Raw genomic sequence first — 13,456 nt, 5'->3', positions numbered from 1 at the left:
GAACTATAGATATTGGGGAATTGGAAGGAAGTCAAAATGGATAAGGAACTGTTGATTTTTGATCTGCTTGGCTCCCATTTCCAGTCCCCATATCCATCATCACTACTTTCTGGAGAGCTCCCATCAGCATTTTGATACTTTAAATTTGCACGTTTCCCAATGCCTCCACTATTAGTACAGTCCAAAGGCTATGGAAAGTGGATCTCAGTACACATGAATTAACCCTTGTCCCTAGACCAGCACATCAAGCACAAAGACCAGTGTTTTGGTCAGTGTTTCACTGCTGTGAAGAGACACCATGACCATAGCAGCTCTTAGAAAGCATATAATTGTGGGTTGACTATAGCTTCAGAGATTTAGTCCATTGTCATCATGGCAAAGAAGTAGTATGTGATACATAGGCAGACATGATAGCTGAGAGTTCTACATCCAGATCCAAAGGCAGTACGAAGATAGAAACTCCGGGCTTGGAATGGTATCGAAAGTCAGCAGAGTTCAGGTCTGCTGACTTCCTCCCAGGGTTCTGTCAGGTTGCCTCAGCATAGCGAAAAGTATCCTAGAATAGCTCTAGTCTGAGGGAAAAGACTCATATGCTTTCAGCTCCAGTCATGTCTCTTTATTGTTCAGTATTAATTCTAATATTCTTGTTCTAATTGTCAATAATTTCTTAGCTCCAATTCTCTCTCAATACTAATTCCAATTCTCTATTACAAATTTCTGTTCTAATTCATTATTGTTCTAATTACTCGACATTTTTTATTCTTCTTTTTTCTTCATTTTCCTACATTCTTTACTCTCTTAATCTTATTTCTTCTGTTGCTGCAAATCCCCAAATATGTGTGTGTGTCCACTCATTAGCAACTTGTTAGTAATAAAAAAATCTACAAGGAAAATTCTCAGGGACACAGGCATTCTTTGAAGATATGTAACAAAACTTATCAGCTAGTTTGCAGCTAACTGCTGCTGCAGCAGTGTGGAGATCTCTGTCCTCTCTTAAAAGGAGCCTCTACAGGTTACAAAGAAAGAAAACTAAACCACTGAGAGATCTAAGAAAGAGTTAGAGTACGTGTACTATTTTACATTTCTTTTTTTTATTGAGCTGCACATTTTTCTGTTTCCCTTTATTCACCCTTTTCTTCTACCCTCTCCCATTATCCCCATGATCCCAATTTACTCAGATGATCTTGTATTTTCCTACTTTCCATGTAGATTAGTTCTACATATATCTCTCTTAGGGTCCTCTTTGTTGTCTATGTTCTCTGGGACTGTGAATTGTAGGCTGTATTTCATTTGCCTTATTTCTAAAAGTCACTTATGTGTGAAAATATATGATATTTGTCTTTCTGGGTCTGGGTTACCTCACTCACTATGGTGTTTCCTAGATCTATCTATTTGTCCACAAATTTCAAGATGTCAGTATTTTTTCCACTCTGTAGTACAGCATTGTGTAAATGTACCACATCTTTTTTATCCATTCTTCAGTCAAAGGGCATTTAGGTTGTTTCCAGGTTCTGGCTATGACAAATAATGCTGCTATTAACATAGTTGAGCCCATGTCCTTGTGGTACAATTGAGCATCCTTTGGGTTTATACCCAAAAGTAGCATTGTTGGGTATTGAGGTAGGTTGTTTCCTAATTTTCTGAGAAATCATCATCCAGATTTCCAATGCGAATATACCAGCTTGCACTCCCATCAGCAGTGGAGAGGTATTTTTTTTTTACCCCATGACTTCTCCAGCATAAGTTGTCATCAGTATTTTTGATCTTGTCCATTCTGACAGGTTTAAGATGGAATCTTATAGTTGTTTGATTTTCATTTCTCTGATGGCTAAGGATGTTAGCACTTCCTTAAGTATCTTTCAGCCATTTAAGATGTATCTGTTATGAATTCTGTGTTTAGGTCTATACCCCATTTTATCACATTATTTGTTCTTTTCTTGACCATTTTTTTTAGTTCTTTATATATTTTGGAGTTCAGTCCTTGTCTATCATGGGTTGGGTGATGATCTTTTTCCATTCATCATAAATCTTTGAAGAACATAGATCTATCAAGGCCAAACACCTGCAATATCTCTTTGTGAAATTTCTTCCTGTAATCATTCCACAAGGACTTCTGTCTGGTCAAAACAAATCATACTGTCAGGGAGTTAATTAGAGAGAACAGGCTTCTAAGGCTTTTTTTCTTTTGCTTCCTTTCTTTCATTCTTTAACTTTTTCTTTTTTTTTTGACAAAGGGGCTTTATTAGACTGCCAGAATCACAATAGGACTTAGGAATTAGCATTGGGACCCTTCTTCTTGCCAAAGGTGGGCACAACATTGACAAAGCGACGGTTGTACTGCATCCGTCGCTTGGCCCGGCCTGTCTTCTTCTTCTTCTTCTCCTGCTTGGCCACCTTGGGAGTTTGACCTCTCACTTTTCCAGCACGGGCCAGGGAACCATGAACTTTACCTCCCAGCATGCGGCCAGCTACTTCCAAAGTGGTCAGAGCTTCCACGCCACACTGGACTAGGGTGGCTTCATCCTCCAGCGGCGAGCCAGCCAGAAGCACGACTTGATCCTCCGGGGCAATGCCTTCCAGTGAAGTCACATGAGCTTTGATCTGGGCGACCGTTTCTTGGCCGGTCACCTCGAGGGTGTGTAGTTCCTGGGCGCGTACAAAGAGCTGCATGTTGGCGACTGAAAAAAGAAAGGTTTCTAATCCGCGGACGCCGAGGCTTCCGCCGCGAAGATGGAGTCAAGAAAGAGGAAGAAGCGGGGGCGCGCACGTCCTCACCGCCTGCTGCGTGGCACGTCACTGGTAAACTTTTTCTTTTTTCTTTCTTTTTTTTTTTTTTTTTTGCAGTTTACGACTAAAGGTTTGGCTGTCTTGTTTTATTTGCCAGAATACCAGTTTGGGGAAAAAGTTATCCTACTACTAGAACACAGGAAGACTGTGCCTGACATATGTCGAATACAATGCTTAAGAGTCCCAAAGCTAAGTTAGAATGGGAGCGTATTATCTATCACACAAGAGAATTTGTAGTTAGAGACAGTATTCATGGACCATGCCTAGGTGAATTTAACCTCCACCAGATATGTCAATCTCTGAGGGAATGGTCTTCTAAATGCCAGCTGATCTACTGTGTAACCTTGCAGATCCCATGAGAATGGCCTCTTTGAAACTTCAAAGCACACCCCAATGGCACATTTCTCCAATAAAGCTTCACCTTGTTATAATTTTGATAGTGTCATTCCCTGGTGACCAAAGATTCAAATCTATAAGCATATGGGGAATATTCTCATTCCAACCACCATTACCAGCATGTCTTGAACACCAAAGTTTCATTCCTCTAACACGGTCTATGACCTCCCCTTAAGTGGGAAACTCTACTGCCTCAATAAATGTAGGACACATGGGTCTACCCCGGCTCCTGGGATGCATCTTGATGACAGTTTTAGGTCAGCCAGTTAAAACATCCTGTTTGTTCCTGTGCTCCTTCTGTCCAGCCTGCTGATTAGCTGTAGGACATTGTTTACTCCATCTTGGGTGTGGCATTTTCCCACCTGTCTGGGGGGAATTACTTGTACAACAGCTAGGTGTAGAAGGATCTCCCCAAGGTAGAATAAATGGCAGTCAGCTTAACTCCATTCGAATGACCCAGCTCTCTTGTGTGTTCTTCCCATCTCCAGGCCCATCTCCAGGCCCTTACCAGGCTCGAGGTAACACAGAATTAGGTGTTACAATTGGAGGCACTACTGGGATGATCCGGAATTACAAATAAGGCTACCCCCACTCAAGTGGTACTGAGCATTTGCAGCAGCAGACTGTCCTTGGGCAGTGGCAATCTTGCTAGTGGACCAGCTCCTGCAACTGCCCAGCAGGTTTCCCATTAGTACTAGGCTCCTGCGTTACTTTGTGTCTTAGTCTGCATACTTGCAGGATCACTTCAGTAACCAGCTGGGCTTCCATGAGACCCATTGTATACCCTATGCAGGTGTAGAGTCCACTGAACCCAGCAGGGTGTGAGGGCACAACTTAACTGCTAACTTTTCAGGTCTAAAGTGAGCCTATGTGGTAGGATAGTGATGAGGGTAATAGCCACCTCTAATTCTAGCAGGGCATAAAAACACACCTCACCTGTTATTTTCTCATGTTGTATAGTGCCTGCTGGTTTGCTCAGTGACATAAGCTGTAACAGTCCTTTTCCAATCCTTACTCCCAATCTATCTCAGACCAAGAAGGGAACAGCAGGGAATGAAGGTACATGGTGGAATACTCCAGATTCATTACAAGGGTTCACAGTTTATGGGTGTTGCTCACAAATTGGTATTCACCATGAGCTAATGTGAATGGCCAAAGGTCTGGAACATGCTCGGTGAGGAGGATTTACTCTCTGTCAGGAAGGAATCAAGTCGGATTACAAGATGTTGTGAGGGTCTATGGTGAAATATTACTGGCAACTGATTCACAAGGTGGCCCCAACTGGTTGACATCCACTCTGAGACAATATATGTAACCACAGTACTGATGTGTGCTCAGCCACCTCACCAGAGAGTTTCCTGTTGCATTGGCTCCTGTCTGCACTTCTAAAATGGAAGAAAAGATGTCTGAGTCCATTTACTTCTTTGGAAACTGTTAAGGACTAAAAGTTTGTCAAATGAAAGACAAACATATTGAAATTTGCAGACAAATGAATAGAACTAGGGGAAATCACCCTTAGTGAGCTAACCTGGACCCAGATAGACAAACATGCTATGTTCTGACTAATAAGTGGATATTAGACATAAAACGAAGGATAACCAGCCTATAGTCCATGATCCCAGAGAAGCTAGGTAACAAGCAGAATCCTAACAGATATTACATGGATCCTCCTGGGAAAGGGAAAGAGACAAGATCGAAAAATTGGGAGTATAGAAGAAGAGAAGGAAGGGGAGGGGATAAGGGGAGAAAGGAGGAAAACATGAGGAAACAGAATGCTCAAGAGGGGGAAGGACAGAGAGCAAGAACAAGGAAAGAGTTATCTTGATTGAGGGAACTATCAAAGTGTTAGCAAGAAACTTGGCACTAGGTAAATTCCCAGGAATCTACAAGAATGACTCCAGTGAAGACTCTAATCAACAGTGGAAAGAACACCTAAACTGGCCTTCCCCCTGTTATCAGGCTGATGACTACCTTAATTGTCCATCCAGCAACTGATGGAAATAAATACAGGGATCTACAGCAAAACACTGGGCCGAGCTACCTGAGACTAATCCAAGAGAGGGAGGAGTGATGATGTGAGCAAAGGGGTCAAGACCATGATGGTGATACCCACAGAAACAAATGACCTGAGCTAGTGAGAGCTCAGTCTCTGGACTGGTAAGTGGGGGAACCTGCATAGGACTAAGCTAGGACCACTGAATGTGGCGGACAGTTATGAGGCTTAGGAAGTCTATAGGGCCACTGGCAATGGGACCAGGAGTAGTTACTCCTAGTGTTTGAATTGGCATCTTGGAGCACATTCTGGCTGGAGGGATACCTTGCTTAGCCTAGATATAGCAGGGTGGACTTTGGTCTTGCATCAAATTGCAGTGTCAGACATTTTGACTCCCCGTGAGAAACTTTACCCTCTCTGAGAAGTGTATGGGGGGTGGGAGGAGAAGGGTGGGTCAAGGTGAAGGAAAAAAGTGGAAATGGGGATAGCTATGAAAAATGAGAAAGATTGTATTAAACATATATTGTTTTTTCTTAATATACATATACATGTGTTTAACACATGTATGTGGAGGCTTGCTTGCCACTGCTGGTGGATGAAATTCAATAGAAAATTGTATTGCATGCATTCTCTCCTTTTACTTCTTTTTAGAATCTACAGGTTGGATTTGGGTCCCAGGACTAAATTGATTTTACATACTTGAGAGTCAAGCACCATTCTCTACCCCGCCATCTTACAGAACTTGGCCTCTTGGTTTAAAGAAACAATAATTACTCTTTCATTTTTTAATGGTTATTAAGATTTATATTTTCATAATAATGACCAGTATGGTGGATGTCCTTGATTTTCAACTTAACAATATCCTGAATTTACTACAACTGAAGTGGCTGTGTACACCTGTGAGGAATTTTCCTTAATATCATTTGAAATGGGAAGACATACCATAAATACAGATTTTTTTGAGATGGAAATATATACCTTATTTCTAGGCCACACCTTCCGGTGACAATCTCTGTGAAGGAAATGGAAGAAAGGCACTCTTGTCTCATTTATATGTAGAAAGTCACTCTGACTAATACACTCAGTGTAGACTTTTAAAACAAATGCCTGTATTATTATAGTATGAAATAAAAATACAACTCAAGTGATGAAGTAAATGAGGTAATTCACCTGATTTGTAATACAAATTAATTTGTTCAACTATAATTTACAACAATATCCTAGAAGAACGCTAAATGTTGATTTGTGAAGACTTGGAAATACAGAAATTAGTATGACACCAAGGAATTTGCCAGGAAGCAGTAAAAAGTAATTGGAGGATTTGATAATACGGGATTTCCTGTCAGTTTTTTATCTTACATTTTGTACAGTGGCTTGAAAGATCATTTGGTGATTGAAGTGCTCTGCACAAGCTTGAGGATCTGAGTTCAGATCCCCATCCATGTAAAATCCAGGTATGATGACATACACATATGTTTTCTTAGGGTTGGGACAAGAAATGTGCAGACCACAAGATTCTGGAGTTCCCTGGCCAGTCTGCCAGCCTAAATGAATCAGTGAGCTCCTCTCCACCTCAGTGACGTCCTCATGCATAGGCAGGGACCAACCCTGCCCCCAAATAGACCCCCAGCCGAGTTACCCCCTGAGTCTCTGTCAGGCCTATCTAGGCCTGACTAGGCCCAGGCTCCTCCCAGGCCCTAATGTACATGCAGAGGCTAGTCCTGCCCCCTCATTGATGTCCTCATGCATATGCAGAGTCAACCCCGCCCGCAAACAGACCCCCTTATCTCTAAACCTATCTTTCCCTGTAGACCTGGCCTGATGTCCCCCTGACTCGACCAGGCCTGCTCTGCCTGCCTGACCCCGTCCAGCCATGGCCCCGCCCCCAGCCTGTCCCCAGCCCCTTTCCCACCCCCATTCCCAGCTCAAACCCGAATTCTGCTTGGTTGTCTCCACAGAGTCTGACTTGGGTGGCCAAGCTTACACCACTCCGGTACCAGCACTGCCCCAGCCTTAGTCCTGCCCAACCCTACTCAGCCCTAACTCACCATGAACCTTAACAGCCTCTCAACCCTACCTAAGTCTGAACTAGGCAGACTGGCCAGGGCCTTGACTCCTTCCAGGCCCTCATGAATATGCACAGACTGGACCCACCCCCTCACTGACGTCCTCAGGCATATGCAGAGGTCAACCCCGCCCCCACACAGACCCCCAGTCCACCTTCCCCCTGAGTCTGTGTCAGGCCTGACTTGGCCTGAGTATGTCCAGGGTCCTCCCAGGCCCTCATGAATATGCAGAGCTAGTCCCGCCCCCTCAGTGACGTCCTCATGCATAGGCAGGGGTCAACCCCGCCGCCAAACAGACCCCCCAGCCTAATGACCCCCTGAGTCTGTGTCAGGCCTGACTAGGCCTCAGGCCTGACTAGGCCCAGGCTCCTCTCAGGACCTTATAAATATGCAGAGGCTAACCCTGCCCACTCAGTGACATCCTCAGGCATATACAGAGGTCAAATCTGTCCCCAAACAGAACCACAGTCTCATGACCCCCTGAGTCTGTGTCAGGCCTATCTAGGCCTAAATAGGCCCAGGCTCCTACCAGGCCCTCATGAATATGCAGAGGCTAGCCCAACCCCCTCTGTGAAGTCCTCATGCATAGGCAGGGGTCAACCCCGACCCCAAACAGACTCCCAGCCTCATGATCCCCTGAGTCTGTGTCAGGCCTTGGTAGGTAGTAGGCTTGACTAGGGCCAGGCTCCTCCCAGGCCCTCATAAGTATGCAGAGGCTAGCCCCACCCCATCAGTGACATCTTCATGCATATGCAGGATCAACCCCGCCCCTAAACAGAACCCCCTGAGTCTGTGTCAGGCCTGGCTAGGCCTAAGGCCTCAGGCTCCTCCCATGCCCTCAAGAATGTGCAGAGGCTAGCCCTGCCTCCTAGGTGATGTCCAGAGCATAGACAGGGGTCAATCATGCACCCAAACAGACCCCCCCATCTCTAACCCTATCTTTCCCTGTAGACATGGCCCTAGGTCCCCCTGACTCAACCAGGCCTGACTTGCCTGCTTGAGCCAGCCCAGTCCCGATTCCGGCCCCATCCTCTGCTCAAACCCAAACCCTGCCCAGCTGTTGCCCCAGAGTCTGACTCAGGGCCAGTCAGACCACGGCCCCGGTCCCGGCCCCGTCCAAGCACTAGCCCCTCGCCAGCACTAGCACAGCCCAACCATACCTCGCCCTAACCGTACCCCGCCCCACCCCTACCTCATCGTGAACCCTAACGGCCTCTCAAACCTACCTAACTCTGAACTAGGTAGGCCGGACCAGGCCCTGGCTCCTCACAGACCCTCATGAATATGCAGAGTTAGCCCTGCCTCCTCAGTGACATGCTCATGCTTACACAGGGGTCAACTCCACACCCACACAGACCCCCAGCAGACTTAACCCCTGAGTTTGTGTCAGGCCTATCTAGGCCAGTCTAGGCCCAGGCTCCTTCCAGGCCCTCATGAATATGCAGAGGCAAGCCCGGCCTCCTCAGTGACGTCCTCATGCATATTCAGAAGTCAACACGGCCCCCAAACAGAACCCCAGCCTCATGACCCCCTGAGTCTGTGTCAGGCCTGGCTAGGCCTAAAGCCTGACTAGGTCCACGCTCCTCCCAGGCCCTCATGATATGCAGCGGCTAGCCGCACCCCCTCAGTGACATCCTCAGGACTATGCAGGGGTCAACCCCGCCCCAAAGAGACCCCCAGTCAAGCTACCCCCTGAGTCTGTGTCAGGCCTATCAAGGTCTGACTAGGCCCAGGCTCCTCCCAGGCCCTCATCAATATGCTGAGGCCAGCCCAACCCCCTCTGTGACGTCCTCATGCATAGGCAGAGGTCAACCCTGCCACCAAACAGAACCCCAGCCTCATGATCCCCTGAGTCTGTGTCAGGCCTTGGTAGGCCGTAGGCCTGACTAGATCCAGGCTCCTGTAATTATGCAGAGGATAGCCCCGCCCCCTCACTGACATCTTCATGCATATGCAGGGTCAACCCCAACCTCAAACAGACCCCAAGCCTCATGACACCTTGAGTCTGTGTCAGGACTAGCAAAGCCTTAGGCCTGACGTGGCCCAGGCTCCCTCCAGGCCCTCATGAATGTGCAGAGGCTAGCCCTGCACACTCAGTGATGTCCTCAGGCATAGGCAGGGGTCAACTCCGCCCCCAAATAGACCCCCCTGAGTCTGTGTCAGGTCTGGCTAGGCCTTAGGCCTGACTAGGCCCAGGCTCCTTCGAGGCCCTCATGAATATGCAGAGACTAGCAAGGCCCCTTCAGTGACGTCCTCATGCATAGGCAGGGGTCAACCTCGAACAAAAACAGAACATCAGCCTCATGAACCCCTGAGTCTATGTCAGACCTGCCTAGGCCTTAGGCCTGACTATGCCCAGGCTCCTCCCAGTCTCTTATGAATATGCAGAGGCTAGCCCTGCCCTCTAAGTGACTTTCTCATGCCCTCAAACAGATACCCAATGTCAAGAGCCCTTGAGTCTGTGTCAGTCCTGACTAGGCCCAGGCTCATCCTAGGCCCTCATGAATATGCAGAGGCTAGCCCCGCCCCCTCTGTGATGTCCTCACACATAAGCAGGGATCAACCTGGCATCCAAACATTCCCCCTTCCTCTTGATCCCCTGAGTCTGTGTCAGACCTGGGTAGGCCGTAGGCCTGACTAGACCCAGGCTTCTACCAGGCCCTTATAAGTATGCAGAGGCTACCCCAGCCCCCTCAGAGATGTGCTCATGCATATGCAGGGGTCAAACCCACCCACAAACAGACCCCCATCATCATGATACCCTGAGTCTCTGTCAGGACTGACTATGCCTTAGGCCTGACTAGGCCCTGGCTCTACCTGGGAACTCATGAATATGCAGAGGCTAGTCCCGTCCCTCAGTGATGTCCTCAGGCCTATGCAGGCTTCCACCCTGCCCCCAAACATACCCTGAGTCAATTTACTGCCTGAGTCTGTGTCAGGCCTATGTAGGCCTGACTAGTACTAGGCTTTAACCCTATCTTTCCCTGTAGACCTGGCCCTAGGTCCCACTTACTCGAGTGGGCCTGCCCTGCCTGCCTGACCCCGCCCCGCCCCGGCCCTTCCCTTGCCTTAGACCCGCTCCCCAAAACCCAGCCTTGCCCCCATCCCCAGCTCAAACCCGAACCCCAATGGCTGTCACCACAGAGCCTGACTGGTGGGGGAGGTAAGGCTGACCCTGCCCCATCCCGGCCCCACCCAAGAACTAGCTCCGCCCCAGCCCTAGCCTTGCCCAACCCTACCCTGCCCCAGCCCTAGCTCAACGTGAACCCTAACGACTTCTCAACCCTACATAAGTCTGAACTAGGTAGGCTAGACCGGGCCCTGGCTTCTCCCAGGCCCTCATGAATAAGCACAGTCTAGACCCATCCCCTCAGTGACGCCCTCAGGCATATTCAATGGTCAACCACGCTCCCAAACAGACCCCCAGTGGAACTACCCCATGAGTGTCTGTCAGGCCTGCCTTGGCCTGCCTAGGCCCAGGCTCATCCCAGCCCCTCATGAATTTGCAGAGGTTAGTCCTGCCCCTTCAGTGACATCCTCAGGCATAGGAAGGGGTCAACCCCACCCCCAAACAGACCCCCAGCCTCTTGACACCCTGAGTCTTTGTCAGGCCTATCTAGGCCTGTCTAGGCCCAGACTCCTCCCAGCCCCTCATGAATATGCAGAGGCTAGCCCCGCCCCCTCAGTGACATCCCCAGGCCTATGCAGGGGTCAACCCCGCCCCCAAACAGACCCCCAGCTGACTTGGTTCTTACAGCATAGGATCAATGGGATTTGGATTTTGGAACAGCTGACCTACAGGAAGCTTGATGATGGCTGGTTGTGACATTGAGGCATATGAGGGAGGAGATTTTGATCTATTACCAATGACATAGATAGTGGGGTGCCAGTCTGGGTGGATGAACACCCACCTCTATGTCTGCTCTGTGAAGTTGCAGCCTGTGCTTCAGAGTGTTTCAGAGGTCACTGGGAATTGCTGAGATGAGAGGTGTAAATGTTCTAGTATCTCACAGGGTCTGATCAATGCGGTGTGGGTGTTGGAGCAGTCAACCTGTAGGAATCTCGACTGCAAGTTTCCTTGTGAAGCTGAGGCAGGTGAGGGGGTATCTTGGGTTTTGCAGCTTTACCCAGGGCTTAGAGAGTGGGGTGAATGGTTAGGTGGATGATCACTCACTGCTTGGTCTGCTCTGCGCATTTGCAGCGTGTGCTTCAGTGTCCCTCTGAGGTTGTGCTTCTCTCCCAAACTCACCTGTTCCCCATGAACTCAGAGGAACCCTGAAGCACAGACTGAAACTGCACAGAGTGGAACAGGAAAGTGGACCCAAAAAGACCTCAGTGGCTTCCTGAGGCACAGACAGAAATGGCACAGAGCAGACCAAGAACATCTCCCTAAGACACAGAGAGCAACTTCACGGAGCGGGCCAAGAGACATAGGCACTGCAAGGAAGAGATGGGTAAGCACCAATGCAGGAATTCATTGAAAAATCTTTAAAAAATATGGTTAAACCAGAACCAAGTGGCCAAACAATAGGAAAGCTTGAACATCCTAACCCAGAAGATGATTTAAAACAAGGATTAAAAAAAAATTATAAGAATGATAAAGAGACTGAAAGAGGAAATTTAAAATTCCCTTAAATAATGGAAAAGGGACAAACAAAAATGGGAAGAAATCAATGAATCTCTTACAGGAAACATGGAAAAAGCAGTCAATAGGGTGAAGAAAACATTACAAATAGTTCAAGACTTGAAAATGGAAATAGAGGCAAAAAGGAAAACAGAAACTGAGGAAATTCTGAAAATCGAAAACCTGGGAAAATTAATGGCAACTACAAATTAAAGTATTCTTTGAGTTCAACAAAATTTTTTCAAATGAGTAAAACATAAAGATACTTCTTCCTAAACCTTTTAAACTTTTGCTTTCAAAACAGAAAACATCATACTTACAAGAACTTTAATTGAAGTTACGAAAGCAGGATTCTATAACAAAATGTAACTAGTACTTAAAAATATCTTTGAAAACAAATATTGTGAAATAAAATGCAACTGTCCTCCAACTTAGAAATGCTACTTAGGAAAATAAAATGGAAACAAAGTAATGAAGCACTTCCTAACCTGGGAACAACTATAATCATCTATTTTTATGTGGGCACTGAGGGCCAGATCCATGATATGTATAGGCACATCATCACGTTAGGCTACATTCCACAGAAGAGTCAATGTTTTGTGTGCCATTGCATGACTGTTGTCATCTTCCGCAAGATGACACATAATTTCAAGAAGTTTTTTACATTGTTTTCTACTTGCATTTGTCCAACTTGGCAACTGAAGTATTTAAATATTCATATATTAAATATTTATTTGCATTAAGCTATCATTTTTGAAGGTATTTCTTAACTACATGTATTTTAATACCCCCTTCTGCTCTCTCCCTACAAGAAAAACCATAATTCAACAGTAAATATTTGAAGGTTAATAAGTAAGAGAAGTGCCCCAGAAAGACTGCGGAACTCTGAAAAACAGCCTGCTTCTACACAGAGAGGACCATGAGAGGAATGCTGAAACAAAATTTGCAACTACACAGAGAGGACAAAGGGAGGAACTTTGAAGTACAGCCATGACTGTGCAGAGTGGAACAAAAGAGCAAAGACACTGCAGTTCCAACTGGAGTAAGAGATGGGTAGGTTTGAATGCAAGAATTCACTCAACAATGTAAAAAACAGCCTGGTAACACCAGACACTAATCGTCTTGAGCATCCTAACTCATAGGAAGCAAAAGGAAATGATTTTAAGTGTCACTTTGTGAGGACTATGGAGAAATCTTTAAAAGAAAATAAAAACATCCCTTAAACAGATTGAGGAAATGATTTTAAGTGTCACTTTGCGAGGACTATGGAGAAATCTTTAAAAGGAAATAAAAACATTCCTTAAACAGGTTGAGGAAAAAGACAAGAAATCAATAAATCTCTCAATAAAACACAAGAAATCAAGAAAAAATAAACAGGTGAAACAAACAATTCAAGACTCAAAGACTGAAATAAGAGGCAATAAAGAAAAACCCAAGGGAATTCTGGATATGGAATATCTGAATAAATGGAAAGAAAATACAGTCGCAAACATAATAAACAGACTACAAGAGATAGAAAGGAGTATATCCAAGATTAGATATATTATAGAGGAAATAGATTCAGTCATCAAAGAAAAAAATTAAATCCAA

The 13,456-nt window shown here is 46.1% G+C and overlaps 1 protein-coding gene across 1 annotated transcript; it reads right to left on the bottom strand.

Annotated features, from left to right (window-relative positions):
• Window positions 1-2,211: 2,211 nt before the first annotated feature.
• LOC148117535 (ubiquitin-like FUBI-ribosomal protein eS30 fusion protein) lies at window positions 2,212-2,711 on the bottom strand. The gene has a single exon (XM_087902835.1). The coding sequence runs from the start codon at window positions 2,668-2,670 to the stop codon at window positions 2,269-2,271; it is 402 nt and encodes a 133-aa protein (XP_087758961.1). The 5' UTR covers window positions 2,671-2,711; the 3' UTR covers window positions 2,212-2,268.
• Between the last annotated feature and the right edge of the window lie 10,745 nt (window positions 2,712-13,456).

Source organism: Myodes glareolus, chromosome X (assembly GCF_982192425.1).
Source record: "Myodes glareolus chromosome X, mMyoGla1.1, whole genome shotgun sequence".
NCBI classification, from domain to species: domain Eukaryota; kingdom Metazoa; phylum Chordata; class Mammalia; order Rodentia; family Cricetidae; genus Myodes; species Myodes glareolus.
The sequence above is the reverse complement of the archived record's forward strand: the minus strand, read 5'-3'. Positions and strand labels throughout refer to the sequence as shown.

What these genes read in the sequence shown, in the direction of transcription:
- LOC148117535 (XM_087902835.1), bottom strand. Translation starts at nt 2,670, where the DNA reads ATGCAGCTCTTTGTACGCGCCCAGGAACTACACACCCTCGAGGTGACC.